Source organism: Daldinia vernicosa, assembly GCF_022497035.1.
Source record: "Daldinia vernicosa strain CBS 139.73 unplaced genomic scaffold F5Y00scaffold_12, whole genome shotgun sequence".
In the NCBI taxonomy this organism is placed as follows: domain Eukaryota; kingdom Fungi; phylum Ascomycota; class Sordariomycetes; order Xylariales; family Hypoxylaceae; genus Daldinia; species Daldinia vernicosa.
Genome location: NW_025953928.1, coordinates 381,221 through 398,194, shown reverse-complemented (window position 1 = coordinate 398,194; position 16,974 = coordinate 381,221). Strand labels below are relative to the sequence as shown.

The following is a 16,974-nucleotide window of genomic DNA, read 5'->3' as shown; positions in this document are numbered from 1 at the left end:
TCCTACCCCTAGCTTAAAATAGGCCCTTGAATAGATCGTCAAACTCGTCGCCGCCTTTCTTGGTCTTCTTTTTCTTCGCGGGTTTTACACTCTCCTTAGTCTTCGTCTTCGAAGATGTATCCTCCTGCTGTTTCTTTACAACCCCGGCGCCATTGCCGTGGTCCTGGCCCCGCTTCGCATTGCTGGGTATATCAGAAGATCCGTTCTTCTTCCGCAGCTTCTCGGCCCGCGCGACCTCGTCCCGCGAGATTACCGAGCCCCCGCGCTCGCCGGACGTTAATGTCAAAACGGGCCGGGAGGGGGGCGGCTCCTTCTTAACTCCCTGAGCGCTGGTGGGTTCTTTCAGACGTACCGCGGCGGCACCGCTATTATCTACAGGCTTATTATCCTCCGCGGTGGATATGCTGCCAGTTTTTTGGCCACGGCTTACTTCCGCCGCTGCTGCTTCGCCCGCTACTAGATGTGCGCAGGCGGCGTTGACCTGGGCCAACGCGCCGAGAAGCACGACGCCTAGCGTTGCGAATTGGTTGTCTGCTGTTAGTTGTGAGAACGCCCTGGGGGTTGGGGGGGGTTTCGTTAGCGAAGGATATAGGTATATATAGGTATAGGTATAGGTAGGTATCCAGCTTTTTTTTTTTCACGGCGGTTGGAAAAAGTAAATAAAACCTTACAAGTAACATTTTGGAACTAGGATATCCCTCAACCACTCCACGTGACCCTTTACCTTCCTCTCCGCGCCGCCGCCGTCGTCACGCCGTCGCTTTTTGCTCTTTGACTTAGCGGCGGCGGCAGCGGCATCGGCGGCCTCGAGTAGCTCGTCGACTACCTTGTCGACGTGGCGCCGTAGCATGCCGAACGGAGCCCACCAGGCGGCGCGGCGGTGCTGGTTCCGGTTGCGGTGGTTGAAGCCCCGGAGGATGGGCTGCAGGGGCTGCAGCCTGTCTAGCGCTTCTTGATAGCCATTGCCGTCGACGTCCGGGTTGGGGGCGGGATTAGAAGCCGGAATGGAAGGGGAAAGGGCGGAGGTGCTCGGCGGTGCAGGGACTGGGACCATTACATCGTCTGCGGGTATGGGGAATACGGCGCCGGGGAGGAAAGAACCAGAATGGGTGGGCGGGTTAGGAAACTTCCAATGTGACTTTGTTACTGCTTTCAATATCGAGGACGCTTTGCGGGTACCTGCGTGAAAGCTTATATGCGAGCCGAGGATCTGCCGTGTCGGTACCTGCTTAAGAGTTTTGTTAAAAGTAAAAAAGAAAGTCTAGTTATACGGTTGCTTAAGTAAGTGTTGTTGGTTCGAGCGAACGGGACAATTCTCGCATAAAACAACTTCGTCTGAACCAAGGCCGACAAAAAAGAGTCGGTAGTTACGCCAAAATTGACAAAAAGATAAATGTTGCGACGTGGGCCTGATTCGAACAGACGCTCCCGAAGGAACAAGATTTCTAGTCTTGCGCATTAGACCACTCTGCCACCACGCCCCATTGGTTGTTGAAATTTTGATTGTTATGTACCATTATATACTAAGTCCGTTCGTTGGTCACGTAGCATCATCCTAAGCCAGTTAGATCTCGAAGGTGGGTGGGGAATTAGCCCGGAATAGCTTCGCTTGGGTACATGGGTACTTATATTCCCTTTGGACAATACACGAATACATCATGTATGTAACTCTCAGTATAAGGAAACAGGGTCTATATATGCCAGGCTATCCCAAGCAGGACAGCTTAAATTAAGCCTCTAACTAGTAGGGATGATGATTTATTAGGTAGTTTTGGATATCTAACTTAGAATCTAATTCTAACAAATTATCAAATCGGACTGCTTTACCAAGACTGTATACTGTATATAGCCTAAGACGACTTGAAGGAGTCTTAGTTCACGACAAACTGTTTCGATATTTCTCCGTATATATCAGGACATTACTCACATATCTACGTATTTCTATACCAAAGAATACCTACTCATCGCATCGTGATTAGGATTACTTGCTTTTAACAGCACACGTAGAGACCCTTTAGCATAGGTAGCCACCATCTCAAGAATCACACAAGACAATCTCTATACGTTAATTCGAATTTATTCATTTTCTACCTTACGCCAGCATCTATCCGGTAGGTATCAGACACTTTTCTATCACTTACTCTGACCCGCTCCGGTGCCTTGCAAGCGCTATCGCGGTAGTAATTCTCCATCCTATAGTACTGCTGCTGATTGCCGTTCTGCGCTGCGCCCGGCCCCGATCTCCTCCACGAGTAAAAAGAGCGGCGTCCCCGTGACGCCGTTCCTCCTCGCGTGCCCCCGAGCACCGCTCTGACTAGGGGCCGGAGAGTAGCGATCGACGATGCGACGAGGCCGAGTCCGTTTTCTATAGTAGACCAGATAGACAGGTCGGTGAAGTCATGTATGAAATCGCCGGGTTGGGTTAGTTGCCAGATATAGGGGATGCGGACGATGGTCGCGGTTGATGCGCTGGACGTCTTTATTAGCGACCCTGTTCTTACGACCTACGTAGGGAGGATAGGGGAAGGGGTAAGTAACATACACCGACCCGAGTGCTAAAGTGCAAGAAACCATGATCTTCGACCTCTTCGACAGTTCAAGATTCCGCACAATCGCAATGGGTAGCAACCCAAGGACCCAATCCGTAACAGCGTTGATACTAGCAGCCGCGTACGTACAGCCCATAACCATATCGTTGCTCCAGCATTTACCCTCCATGCCGCCGGTGTATCTGAACCAGAAATACGCCACCGGCTGACATTGGAACGCGGCCACGAAGGCGTAAAAGATGTGGTAGACGAGATATAAAGGTAGCACGGTGTAAATAACCGATTTCTGCCACCCCTGCGAGCATATGCGAAAGAGGAATATTCCAACGGTCAACTTTAGGAAGAGCGACGTCACGACGTATATTATTTCTCCCGCCCATCTCATCTATCGCAGTTGATTAGCCATGAGTCTACAATCTCTTCTCTTACACACTCGACAAATTACCTTGAGAATTTTGGGGATGTTCTCGGTAGGAACATCGTTCACATGCTTGCCCGCCCCGTGCGAAATACTAAGCATGACGGCCGTAGAATAGAATACGAAGCAAAGCTAGGCTTGTTAGTAACGATATATCCATCATCTTCCCTGGTTATCGCCGATTTACCATTGAAGCAACAGCCAACCAGTCCTCAACCTGGAACGCCCTCAAAATGTGAACCCGGACGTAGCAGCGAAGAGCTACCGTGACGGACGACAGCCCGAGGAAAACCGCCACTATGACAGCCAGCTCGGGGCCACGATCGTCATTAGGCGTCATGGTCTACGAACGATCGGGGTCGATGTGAGTATTGAAATGAGAGGCACAACGAAAGTCACACATAGGGCCTAGAAAAGAAATTGGCCCAGAGGGCAAGCCCAAGATCAGTCACTCACTGAGATCACATAACAAATCGATAAGAAGACTGTACGAGGAAGCACAACAGAGATATACCATACTACCACGTGCTTCCATACCAAATCTGGGGTAACGGTCACCATCGCCGTCCTCACCGCGGTATCCTAACCCAACAAGGAAAGCAAACAAGGGTCCGCCCTACGGTAGCAAACACCTTCCAGATTTTTTTTCTTTTTTCTCCACGATCATCTAAGATACCCGCTGTGTATTTGACTAGGCCATTCCCTATGTAGAAGAGAACGCAAGCCCACACAGTTAGCTTAGCCTCTCGTCACAAGGGAAAAACCCTGCGCAAGGCCTTCAGGCGAACGAAGCCGAGCGATCGCCACGATCCGATCTCGAAACAAGCAACGGTCTGTGGCTTTACAGAACGGAGCAACGACCTCGTTCCCGCAGGTCGCAACAACGCAACGTCTGCGCAGCAACAAAAAAACGGCCCCATCCGTGTGTCGCGCATAAGGGAAAGGATTTGCCGCGCTGCATATATCCCCCATACCGTAGTGCCGCGGCCCAAATAGGAAGCTGTGCACGCTCTATCACATGGCTACATATGCGCAAGCAAGCACCCCATCCCATGGCTCGGTGAAGTGCACCCCAGGCGGATCGGCAGAAGCGAGATATAGTTTAGGTAGGCAACTCGCTAAGAACGGGGGATTTATGCAATCCCGACTGCCACCTGCTATCTAGATTGGGGCGATCGAAGGGGATGCCGACCGCCAGGGTAGATCGACATACGTATCGGACGGCGTCCTACCCCGCCCCTCCCGGCAAAGGGCCGAAACCACGATAGAATAGGAGCTGCTACAAAGGAGTAGTCGTAGGTGAAGCGGGCGTGAGGGCTAGAGAATAACAACCGAACGTGACTATTACCTATACTAATTAATTCCAATCGACTTTGGGTCGTATTATAGACCATATAAGGACGACAGCCATGCAAAATAGTGAAGAGCAAACCAGCCAGGCTCTATTAGAATGAGTTTGTGAGTACCTATGGTTGATAACTTGAGATGAAGGAGAAGGTGATAAGGGGAAGTTTTGATTAGCACAGGTGACCTCAGCTGTTAACAACCGCCTATCAGGGCTGACAGGTGGTCGGGCTTAGCGCGAAGCCTTATCTCAGCCTTAAACCACTTCACTTTATCCTCGTCATCCATACCTAAACTAGGTACTACAGACACGTATCCCTACCTCTGCGCAAATCAAACACTTCGCATATAAAACAAGTCTTTTGTATTCTCATAATCTCATAATTAATAATAGGGACAATGCTTCCTATTGATGTGCAACTATTATGCAGAGCTAGAGAAATTCGTGAACGCCGTGCGAAAAAAAAATAAAATAAAACAAACGAGCCGAGGATATTAAGGGATAGCAGTAGGAAAGGAAAGGGGTTTCGCATCACCTTGCCTAAAGTACCGATAAGTAGACTATCTCTCTCGGCTTCTCTTAGCTTCTGGTAAACATCAAGCTGCTGGTAGTCTTGGCAATGTGAAATCTATCTCACGAGAGCAAGATCTATCCCAGAGTGCTATTTAGGAAAGAATAGTCCACCGGAAGTCAAGTGTCATCACAAAAAGGAAACCAGTATGTATTAGGAAAAAAACCTCCTACAGAGACTGCTGCCATCCGTCATTTCATCCAAGTCATTTCCCCGGCCTGTCTTTTCATAACGTATCGTGAAGACGGTATCTGACGTCTGTCCACAAATCAGTTTGTTAGCAAGTGCTTATTTAATTTGGATGGTAGTTGGCAGTCTCAACTCACTTAATCTTGAAGATTAAACCCGTGTTCTAGCGACCCTATTAAGAGGCCAGGGAAGCATTTGATCTTGGTAATATACATCAGTTGGCGTTATAGCTAGGGAACGAAAAGGGGCCTACCGATGGACAAAAGTCATCGAGAAACACAACGCATCGTAGAAGAAGGTATTAAAGTATCGCATAAAAGCGGGAAGAGCCGAGCAATGCCTGGATATATTAGCTAACATATATACAATTTCGAGATATTCAAGAATCTTACCAGTAAACACCCTTCAGTCGGCCAAGCGAACGGCATAAAAGATACCGCCAGGCTTGACGTACCAACGACAGTCACCCATGTGATCGATACAGAAACGGTTACGCAGAGTCCATGCACCATCAAGCTCTCGGCAATAGTACATACGGGACGGGTCAGGATCGGCAGGGGCGATGTCCTGGCCCTCGAGAGCCCCGGTGTTCAGAGCTGTGTGGTACTGTTCCATCTGAACCTCGGTTGCGGTCTTGCCAATTCCCATCACGTCCGGAGCAGAACCGGGGGCCATGATATCAGGGGGGCCTCCAATGACTATCGGGGTTCCGGGCGGAGCCACCATTGCAGGGAATGCGGCTGGCTGGGCGGCCATCGGAACTGCGGGGAAACCTGGCTGGCCTTGGACGAAGATGGGTTGCTGGGAACCTTGCTGGATCACGATAGGTGCGCCAACACCAGACTGCGGCTGCTAGAGAAAAAAGAGTTAGCTTCTATAAGAGCAAGGTTCGGGTGAATCAGCTAGTGAAGAGAAAGGAAGTCAGATCATGTTATGTTATGCTCTGATAGAGCCATATATCTGAATTGGGACAGGTAGCAGGGCGTATTCTCTCGCGCGGCTACTGCGCTTCTGAACGTTTGGATGAAACTTGCATTGGGGGGATAACAACTGGACTGGGACTCGGCCTCTCGAATAACGTAGCATGGAGTGGCTTGGAATACGGGCAACGCGCTCGGCGAGCCTTGTGTGGGAATGGGATATACCTGTTGCATGGGCACATATTGAACTTGTGCACCGCCGGGAGGGCCAGGAGGACCAGCAGCGACAACGTAGAGCTGGCCTTCAATCATCACATACTGGCCGGGAGAGGGCTTGTTATCGAAGCGGGGATGATAAGTGTGCGGGATGGGACCGTAAGTGGTGTCAGGCACGGGTGGCTGGAAGTGCTGGCCCTGGTTGGGCATGGAGCCGGTAGTGTATGCCATGGCTGGGGTTTGGTTGTTGCTTACAGGACCAAATTGAGGGAAAGACTGAAAAGGGCTCTGGGTAAAACCCGGTGGCAAGACTTGAGGAGGAGTAATTCCAGGAGTTTGATGATGCACTGGTGGTTGAGGACCAGCGGCTGGGTTGAAGCCGTGCACGGGGTTGGAATGTCCGCCGTTGTAAACCAATCCGATACCAGGTATGTTCGCGACGGTATGGTTAAACCCGGGACCTGGACTCTGATATGCCGAATGGGCGTCGTTGTCGCCTTTATTATCAGAAGTAGCGGGCGTAGGCTGACGCGCTGGAATCTTAGGGTTGGCAGTGGTAGTGTTGGAGGATTTAATGGAGGATTTGGAGGGTTTATTAATGAAAGTGGTGGTGGTGGTGGTATAGGGAGAAGCAGAAGAAGATTTCTTGTGCTTGTTGTCTCCTGGGTCAGGAGATCTGGGGGCGGCGCCCATGGTGAACAACCTGCAGGTGGTGACCGGCAACAGGGGTAAGGTTGTTTAGGGTGAATTGTTAAAAAGGGGGGGGGATGGGAACCTTGGAATAGGAATTGGTAATGACTTTCCGCACAGTGGGCCGATTGAATATGTACCTTCCTTAGGAGTAAAAGAGATTCAGGTTTCAAGGCAGTTGCCACTAGCAGAAACTTCTACTTGTTCCAAGGAAAAAAATTAAATAAAAGCTAGGGGCAAGTGGGAAAGGGAAGATATTGGGGTGAATGGTAACTGAACGTAGTAACTGCACCTAGTCCCTAGGTGACCAATAGGGAAAAGGTAAATTCACTATTTTGTGCCTCACTGCGCTATTCCGCAAAGTGAAAGTGTCCCTGGAATCCTAGTATTGTTTCTCGAGGTTCTTCCTGTTTCTTTATTTGTCCCTGCTTTGGAAATGTCTCCAGTCCTATTTGTTGCCAGTCCAGTCCAGCTGTCCCAGTCCATGGCTGCTTTTGTAGGGAGGGTCATTGTTTACATCATCGCGAGACTAAAGAAAATAACCACTTACGGTATCACCTATCATGGCAACCCATCTAGTACCATCCCATACGTACTGAATTATCTGCTGCTCCGCCGGGGGATCCTCCTCGACATAGATATCTTTAACTGACCAACAAGGAAAACACATGCTGGCGTTGGTGATGTTGCGGTGTCCCCTACGACGGGTAAAGAAGATATGGATATGGAATCTTGGATGAATAGGTAGTATTGATCTTTTAGGTATCGTTTATTTTAGCGTATCAAATTTACAGGTGAATTCCCTGCTAGGAGTTGTTCTGTTCGTAAGGTCGGATGTATGATAGGTTGGCAACAATGTCGGTTCCTAGGTCTGGGAAGGAACGGGGATGCTGTCATTAAACAATCTTGAATTTGATCTCGTAACCATAGAACGCCAAAAATGTTTGCTGCTATTACTGGCATACTTCCTTAGGTAGTTTACACCCCCTTTCTTATACTTTGCTGAAGCCAGGTTAAGCCATATAGCATTATCAAATGAAATCTCAGAATTAGTTGTAGAACTGCATTAAACACATTTCGAATGGAAATTATATTCGTATTAAGGCATCGGTGAATCAATGATACATTCCATACAGAACGGTAGCAAATAAACCAGAGTGGCAAAGGTCACCTAAATACCAAGCTATATCTTGTCCCCGTATTTCTTGACTCCATTCACACATCGCCGTGTATCACTACAAACAAAAACTATTCGCGTGGGTTCCGTGATACACTGCCCTAGCTTAGATGCTATTCGCTAAGATAGAGCCTATTGCTTTCGTACTTTAGATTCCGAAAGAATATCCACTTCCATAGTACCAAAATCCTGAAGTCCCCTTTCTTCATCCGGAGCCAATGATTGGCCAGTCCATACCGAAGAATCTCCCCGTGTGCCACTGCCCTGAGCCGAGTGTTTGTTTAGCAGGGAGCTATCTTGACGAGGTAGTTTGCGTTTAGCTTCGTTCGCCTTGGCTACGCGCTTCGCTTCATCGATTTTCCAAGTCTAGCATTCGGTTAGCTTATACCTACGACAGATAATACACAACTTACGCGGATAAACACGGCAGAAATATTGCGTTCCTTGATTGATGAAGACATTCTTTCATATTGATCTTTGGTGTCGACGCAGAGCCAATCCGTGTAAAGTCTTGCCGACTTCTGAACATGATTACCAGGAGCATCTGAAAGTCTATAAGACCAACTCGCGAGCTGCTCATTGCTAAGCTCTAACCTTAATCGCCATTCCCTATCCCACTCATCATATTCAGATTCAGTCAAGGAACGTGTCTCATTATCGTCCGATGTACCGTCGAGATCATCGTCAAGTATTTCGCGGTTTGAGATTCCAATACTGGTATATGGCTCAGCTACTTCCTCGAGGAGAGCGCGGAAACACTCTAGGCAATAATCAGGTGACAAGGGCGCGAAGAAACTCTCGAGGTGAAGTTTACCCATTGCTGTAACTCGGAGCATAGACATCTTCACCTGAGGTTCTACGTTAGGCTCGTGCTTAGGGGTAACCCTAGTTTGAAGTTCGGGCGAAGGCTTCAGTTCACGTTCTAGAAGCCTATGTCTGGCTATAAGATGAACCTAGGCATACCTGGTTAATAATATAACAAAGCTGTGAATGATGACATGATGTACCTTATCGTGAAAACTAAGCGTGGATGCTAAAGGTATTTCGAAGATAGATTCGGATTCAAATGCAAGCAGCTCCCGTTGGTCGATTTCTCGCTCCAGTACGTAGTCGACGGCTCTAGAAAGCGCTTCATTTTTTTCTAATAAATCACGGAGCCTCTGTCGCTGTTCCAGGATTTCCGGATCCTTGGAAGGTCTGTCATTTAGAGTGACTAAGCGATAATCTTCCTTCACCTCTAAGCCTATGCTTGGGTATTGCCTCGGAAGATCAGTATCGCTAAATTGGAATTGCTGCGTAACTAATCCCCCTCTTGACCCACCAGTGACTACCCCATTAGACAGCCATGTTTGGATGCAGTTGTCGACGAGTTCCTCCTTGGTCTGCTGTGCCGCTTCCTAGTCGGTTGCAGAGGATGACTGAGACATTGTTAGGGGTAGATAGATAAGTTTTTAGTCGATTTTGGTTGATTTGTTTAGACGCTGGTGAGAAATGGGAATATCTGAGAAAGATAGAGGAGTAAAAGATAGGTAAGTTTGTTCGCTAGTGAGAGAAGGTGGATAGGTTAGGTAGGTAGATACCTAATAAGCGGGATGTTGCTATGTGTCTAGGCACCTAAGGTAGGTGCGTATCTGGGATACCTGTACTTATATATAAGAGGTAGGCATGCTGCTTGCTAGCTTCCCCGTCGGACTATTTAAGGTATTGGCAACTGCTGATGCCTAAGGTACCTACCTAGCCTAACCTAACACAATGTGCACATGTTACCTGGTCCCTTATTCCTAAGGTGGACAGGCAACACCTAGGTAAAGATAGGGGTTTAAGAAGGGCCGTCACTTCCTATCGTTTCTTTCCCCTTTTCCCCTGACGTCACGCGTTGTACCTAAGCTGCTTGGTATAATTCTGCTTCGTTCAAAATTGGAAATTCAATTCCGTCCCGTTGCCGACTTGAACGCCTACCTATCCACGACCGTGGATGCTTTCTAATGCTCTTAACCACCTATTTTATACACATGCCTAAGCCGGAGGAGAGATCATCCATCGTTCCACAACCAACTCGTAAACTTTGTTCACCCAATTAAATCGCGATATCGTGCGGCGCAAGGCCTAGTTCTCGGGCTCAACATCATACATAACCATATCCTTGGCCGCATTCCCGAGCTGAGAATCAACGTATCTAGTACTTAGCATATATCATTAGACCTAAAGGTGTTGCTCGTGTCCTCGAGTCTCCGGAGATAGCACAACTTTCTTCGTGATCTAAGTAGGAGAATTAGTTATCATCATCAACTATACGCTCGGGATTATTTAGGGTTCATACCGCCCATGCTCCTGCTATTGAGCCCACAATACCACCCGAGATTAACATTGGCCGGAGCCCCCTTGTACTCTTGAATAGCATGCCGCTTAAAATACCTGCCGCTATGGTGTTTGCGGAGTCGTGTTTCCCTCTAAGATAGCCGATAGCCGAATTGAAACAGTTATATGTGATGGCGACGACACCCGCAGAATTACCAAGGAACGGCCCTCTCCGTGTAACGGCATTCAAGACCGAGTTTAGACGTAGCTTCGGCGGTTGACCTTGAGATCTTCTCAATCCCTCTTGGAGTCCCCACACACCTCCTATTGATAATGCTGTGAGGTATGTGATACCAGTTCCATAACACAAATCGTCACTAAAACCTCGGGAAGGGATCGCAGACTGTGCGCCGGGAAGATCCGACAGAGCAGAATCCTCTAAGCTTAAGTATTCTAAGCTATCCTTGTCTAAGCCTGCTAGAGGGTGTAGTAAGGAGGGATCGGCAAACTCGGAGCTCTTTAAGAAGGAGTCTACCCCTTGCGCCTCTTCCGGGTTGAAGGGAGCTGGTGTGAGGTTTTCGGTCGGTGCGGGCGCGGAAGCGGAGGTGGGAGATGACGATTGTGAGGATGAGGACTTTCGTCCGGTGAGCGCATCCCAAATTGACATGCTGCCGGGTGCAATTATAATACTGTGATGTCAGGCAAGAAGAGAATTATACGCTACGGTGTATGCTGCCGCCGTGTCTCTTCTCGCAGTATGCGAAATCGCGGGTCCAGGGCAGAGGGCAAGTGACCGAAGCTTTCGCCGATTAAAAAAAAAAGTTTCCTTGCGTAGATGAGTGGCATAAGTGGCATAAGTGGATACCAGGTCTTTGAATTATCGCTCGTGCGCCACATATGTATCAGATATCAGATATGGGCAGGTACGTACCTAAGGTACCTTGGACCTAAACTCAAAATTTACAGGGTTTTCTAGGCCTCATTAACTGCATAATAAGACCACAGATGAATGTTACAAACCTCACAAGACACAATCATGGATTATAATATTTTATACTCTATTTTATAAGAGTGAAATATACTTGGAAGCCATCTATAGACTATTATAAGTCTTTAAATATGGTGACCTGGTTGCGAAACCATCCATGTTCTCTTCTCCCAATTCCTACCCAATAATATCGACGGAATATCCAAATCTAGAAGAGAATAAGTCTCTTAAAGCGGACATATATCGAAAGGGGAGAGAAGGCCACACATTGGCCCACCATCACCACTCAAATACGCAATGAACTCCCAAATAGCTACTCAAGTTGGTGAGACCAACTTCAACCCGAAACATGCTGTCTCTTGGCTTGAAGAACAGCCTGAAGAGCTGCAACTATGGTGAGTGTAAATCAATACTGAAAAGCTAGTCCTGCGCTTACATAGACTCCTTAGGCAAGTTATGTTCGAGGAGCTTATTATATGTGCCGCAAAGCCAAGGCAGTATTCAGGGAACGCTTGCGTGAAACTTCACGGCTTCATTGAGCATTGTTCAAAGTCTTCTAAGCCCACACTGCAAAATTTTGCATTTGCAGAGGGTACTGCCATGAGACTTTTCGACTTTTTCATGGAATGGAATGAAAAAGACTCCCATCGATCTATGAGGCTCATCCTGGATTATCTTGCGTATCTTATATCCAACAATCCTAGACCAGAGGTTGGTGCTTCCGTCAAGGCAACTATATTGAATACCACCGTATGCACGATCACGCAACAGTCATCTAGGCCGTCAGTAAAATCTGCCATGGTCGTCTTAGATTGCTTTATTCAGAAGAAATTGGTATATTTATGCAGCATCTTAGAGCTTTATAACGAGATCCACGGCCTACCTCTAAATGAATATACCTGGGATGCTTTCGTCGCTGGCATCTTCGCTTGGATGGAACTACATTATCTATGTCATGTAGTCGGAAATCTTCTCGTTACAATCTTCACTAGCTCTTGGTATGAGGATAAGGACGTCAGACATGAACCTAACACATGGCATAGGTTCATATATAGGGGTTTACAGATGAACCCCGATTATCTCGAGCCAATTAAATTTTATATTTTTGTTCAGTTATTCAGTATTGATCGAGCAGGTTCTCTAGTATACCTTCGCCATTTATCATCGCTCCAAAGACTTACTAGCAAGGACAGTAATGGATGGGACCTCAATTCAATGCTCTGGCTTGCCATGCTTGAAGCAGGAAAGAAGGTTGGGGTAGTGGATGAACCGGGTCGTGGTAAGCTATCGCCATCTGACACCGAAAATTGTTAAAGGTTTTGCTAAACGATGCAAAGAACTAGAACAGGACTCTCAATCAGGTTTCCAGCTTCGAGCAGACGTACTCGAAAGCGTTCTGTGCCATGACTCTCAAGAAGCTCGTACATCCGCTGTCTCACTTCTCATAGCGTCCCCATCTACAACGAAACCATACACAACAGAAGCAATCGAACTTCTCAAGCAGTATTTGCCATCGTTTTATGAAGATTCAGATCCGAAAATGCGTTATGATGTCCTTGGTCATTCGAGAAATATGATCAAGCGTATTCAAAACACTATCGAGTCGCTACGGCGAGAAGCTAACCGCATTTCTAAGAAGATTAACAAGGCGAAATCGAGCAAACACGGTCCCAGACTGCCTACAGGAGAGGATAAGGATATTCAATTAGAGAAACACCAAAATGACACAGTCGAAAAGCTGAACGCCGTATTGCGCCAACACGAGGACTTTGCTTCTTGGTATGTAGGATTTCTTAAGAATGAGCTTGCTCCTACTACATCCTATCAGCGACATATAACAGCATTGAAGGCCATGGTATTCATCGCCAAGCCGGCTCCATCCAATGGGAGTGTTATACTTGACTCTTCTGAGTTGAGTACTTTGCTAATTGACGCAACGTGGTTTCGCTCTATCCTGGATCTCATTATGGATCCATTCGATGATGTACGAGAGACTGCTGCGTCCTTAGTGATGGCGTTATCGCCCGACATTGGGAACCCAGGGCTACAAAAACAGATGAAGGAACTAGGGAAAACGCCTATCGAGGAGTTGCGCAGCTTTTGCAACAAGGCTGATGAGCTTGCTCGGCGAACCGCCCGCGCTGACCATTCCGACGGTGCCGCTCGCTCATTTGAGCTTCTATGCCGCTGGAGCATAAACTCGGAGGAACGAATGCGGATTCCATTTACAATCCTGTCAAGTCTCGAGTCTAAACTTTCTGCTGCCGAACAAGACCTTGCCAACGCGGTGTTACAGGCGCCAGTACATGGTAGCTTCGCATCCCTGAGGTATGTTCAGATCACATAGCTTGTTTTCGGAAATTGAGTACTCATCTAGGGGCGTAGGTATATATGGAACTCTTTTTCAACTATGAAGTTCTCCAGGGAGGATATCGAGGCCCTGGCTAAAATACAGGATCGTGCTGTTGCATGCTGCCAGAGAATATGGCGGGCTGTGCGGCATGTTCTTTGCGATGACTCTCCGGAAGGTCATCTGCCGGAAGAGCTCGAGGAGGTTGAGGGACTCGATACTAAGGACTTGCTTAGTTACAGCTTCAGGGCAATCCATGAGTCAAGGTAAGGTCTCGGTAAATATTTATTAAAGTAGCTACTAATTGTTTCAAGTAATTTGATGCGTGCTATTGCAAGCAACGCCAGCCACCAGGGCCCTGGGCTTCTAGCTCCTTCAAGAGCCAACTTCGAGGCGATTGGAATGCTCACATTTGACGAACTATCGAACTTGCGACACCGAGGAGCATTCACGACAGTATCGCAGACATTTACTAGTTGCTGCCAGCTCGTAAAATGGTTCCCACACCCTTCAAGTGACAAATCCGGTTTCTTAGACCAATGGTATGAGGTTAGTAGACCTCGACACCTCCAAACTACAGATACATTAGGTACTAAGATTTGCATAGGGAGCGCTGACTTGCATTCACACGCAAGCTTCTACCACTCGAAGATCGGCTGGTATCCCAGCTCTTATCGTCGGTATACTTTCTTCTAATGCGACTTGTCCATCTTTTGAAGATGTCATTCGCAATCTGCAAGATATCGGTCGTCGACCAGCGCTCGCATCCGATACTGATGGGTCAAACCTACCACAAGTACATGCCTTAAACTGTATCAAAGATATCTTCAAGAGCTCGTACCTGAGCAAGAGGGCAGAGCCATATCTCACTGACTGCCTTGAATTAGCGGCAAGCAGTCTGAAGTCTGAAATGTAGGTCCCAAGCCGTCACTGATTGACTCTACTCGTACTAAAACTCATAGATGGGCAATTCGAAACTGTGGTCTCTTGCTCCTGAGAAGTCTCATCGACTGCCTCTTTGGCACCAGCGAGAGTAAAACATCAATTGAAGCAGGTTGGGATGGGCGGACCATCAAGATACCATATAGTAAATTCAAAGCTCTCCCAGTACTCCTGGTGAACCTCTTGGAGACGGGCCAGCAATCAAGCGGGGTCCTAATAGGGACACAGACGGCAGAATCTGTTTTCCCGGCATTGGATATTATACGTCGTGCTGGGCCACCGGAAGAGTTCCGTGACAAGCTCTACGACATCATCGCGTGGTACTTGGGAAGCCACATCTGGCACGTCCGAGAAATTGCTGCCCGGACCTTATGTTCCTTTCTCCTTAAGCCGGGCTGGCTTAATCCCGTCTCGGATCTTTTGGCTAGTTCTAAGACCTCGAATAAGCTACACGGATCCCTCCTAACTATTAAGTTCTTGCTTGAGAGGCTTTCCGAGGTGATGCCCGAGCAGCTTTCAGGTAAGTGTATCGCTCATATATGCTACATTCCATACTGACAGTTTACAGACTGCAACGTCAATATAATATACGGCATACTTGTAGAACTAGTTTCAAGAAATGAGAGTATTAGTACGTGCTCGGAAACAAGAGCAGTCTATATTGAAGTTGCCAACTTCATAACCAGATTAAAGAGGACAAGAAACACTTCAGAGACAGGTCTTGTCGTTGAATCTCAGGATCTTTTGCTCTCCTGGATGTTCGAGCTTAACAACCAGCCTGGTATAAAAACGGCACCGTCAGCGTTACTAGATATTAGGCTCGGGCAAGCAGCTCTATTACAAGCTTTGAGGCAATCTAGCAAAAAGGCAGACGACACCTTGAGACAGGTTCTGGTGGCAGCGTTAAAGGGAGACGTCAATGTTGCCTGTTCCATGTTAGAAAGTATGTCTCCTATTGATTCGTCACTGTCTATCGAAACGCGAGGCAACCTCATGGATACATATATACAAGTATGTTTCGAGACCGACGCACCAGAGCCGCGAACGATGGCCCTGGAGAACATCGCAGCTCTCATGGACAGTGTGCTCTGCGGTGCGACAGAGGACCTAAAACATCTTCCGGACAACGAGGCCATAGCAAAACTCTGGGCAGATCTCTACGGAAAGCCCATGAATCCAAGCTTATCGGATGCTATCGTCCGCGTAAGCGGGCCATTATTGGCAGTTATAGTCTTGCGATCTGAGACAACCAATACCGACCTAGAACCGTGGTTGAGGTCCTGGGGTGCAATGATAAGCGACGCCGGGATGGCGGATAGGGTAAGCACAGCTTCTACCAGAATGGTCACTATATATATCATACGCGAAACTAATATCTGTATCTTTACTAGACATTCGATACTCGCATGGCTGCCGTTGGTGCCATGCACTCGTTTTCGACAAGTGTTGCCCTCAAATTAACCTCGACAGAGAAGAACTCCGATTCAGCACACCTACCGTGGCTCATAGCCCTCTACGACGCCCTTAACGACGATGACGACGAAGTCCGCGCCGCAGCCGCCTCGGCAGCAACCCCTCTACTATCGAACCAGCGCCTCATCTCCGTCGAAGCTGGCCGGCGGCTATTGCATTGGTTACTAGCGCATTACGGAGATGTTGATGAGTTCAGAGCGCACGTCGCGTGCCGCATGGCTGGGAACCTTCCCTCTTCACCCTCATCTTCTTACGTAACCCTAGAACAAGTCCCTACCGGCGCTACCCCCTCGACCGCCAAACGACTATTGAAAGGCTGGATCCCAGCTGAGGCTCAACTCGCAGTGGCCATGCGCTTCGACGACTCGCTGTTCGTCATCGAGGAGCAGAACCTGTACGTGGACGAGGTACGAGAAGCTCATCGATGGAGCAATATCTTCTCGTCTCTTCCTCAACAATATCCATCTGAAGCAACGGCAGCGCTGTCGCAATGGTGTCTCTCCGGTCTGGAGACGCTATCACGCATCGCGACTGCAGAGGGCACAGATGGCCCGCTAGGCTGGACTTCGAAGCCTGAGGTCTTTGCTATTTGCGCGCGGATCCTGATTGGTGGTACTGCGCTTGCGGCAACCGGAGATGATCAGATTAGGGATGCGGTAAAGCGGTTTAGGGATGAGGGCCGGCGGGCGGAGGTAAGTGGGCTGTTGCTTGGTATGTGTGCCGGGTTGGATAAGTAATACTTAAGGTACCTAAGGTGGTTGTATCGGAAAAGGGGTATGGTATCTATGTGTATACCTAGGTAGGTAACGTAGGGCATACACTTATTCATGCAAATTCAACCTAAGTTC

At 48.2% G+C, this 16,974-nt stretch overlaps 4 protein-coding genes and 1 non-coding gene across 5 annotated transcripts; 1 reads left to right on the top strand and 4 right to left on the bottom strand.

Annotated features, from left to right (window-relative positions):
- Positions 1-13: 13 nt before the first annotated feature.
- Positions 14-3,506, bottom strand: F5Y00DRAFT_268029 (uncharacterized protein; the record flags this gene model as incomplete). Its single annotated transcript, XM_048012178.1, has 6 exons — positions 3,155-3,506; positions 2,995-3,099; positions 2,543-2,934; positions 2,142-2,469; positions 679-1,225; positions 14-534 (listed from the first exon to the last, which is right to left on the bottom strand). Exons 1-6 carry the CDS (start codon positions 3,305-3,307, stop codon positions 14-16), a joined length of 2,046 nt encoding a protein of 681 aa, XP_047866907.1. The 5' UTR covers positions 3,308-3,506.
- On the bottom strand, positions 1,400-1,481 carry F5Y00DRAFT_t41. Its single transcript has one exon. It is a non-coding gene; the product is annotated as a tRNA-Ser (tRNA).
- Positions 3,507-5,160: 1,654 nt separating the features above from the next.
- F5Y00DRAFT_268025 (uncharacterized protein) lies at positions 5,161-6,901 on the bottom strand (the record flags this gene model as incomplete). The annotated part of the gene is made up of 2 exons (XM_048012177.1): positions 5,161-5,924; positions 6,218-6,901. The coding sequence occupies 2 exons, from the start codon at positions 6,899-6,901 to the stop codon at positions 5,478-5,480; spliced, it is 1,131 nt and encodes a 376-aa protein (XP_047866906.1). The 3' UTR covers positions 5,161-5,477.
- A 2,975-nt stretch (positions 6,902-9,876) lies between these two features.
- Positions 9,877-11,217, bottom strand: F5Y00DRAFT_23522 (Tim17-domain-containing protein). The gene is made up of 2 exons (XM_048007531.1): positions 10,396-11,217; positions 9,877-10,334 (listed from the first exon to the last, which is right to left on the bottom strand). Exons 1-2 carry the CDS (start codon positions 11,038-11,040, stop codon positions 10,278-10,280), a joined length of 702 nt encoding a protein of 233 aa, XP_047866905.1. The 5' UTR covers positions 11,041-11,217; the 3' UTR covers positions 9,877-10,277.
- A 353-nt stretch (positions 11,218-11,570) lies between these two features.
- On the top strand, positions 11,571-16,974 carry F5Y00DRAFT_23515 (putative death-receptor fusion protein-domain-containing protein). Its single transcript, XM_048007521.1, has 9 exons — positions 11,571-11,756; positions 11,811-12,640; positions 12,699-13,689; positions 13,747-13,977; positions 14,026-14,260; positions 14,319-14,623; positions 14,674-15,173; positions 15,222-15,973; positions 16,045-16,974. Exons 1-9 carry the CDS (start codon positions 11,659-11,661, stop codon positions 16,861-16,863), a joined length of 4,761 nt encoding a protein of 1,586 aa, XP_047866904.1. The 5' UTR covers positions 11,571-11,658; the 3' UTR covers positions 16,864-16,974.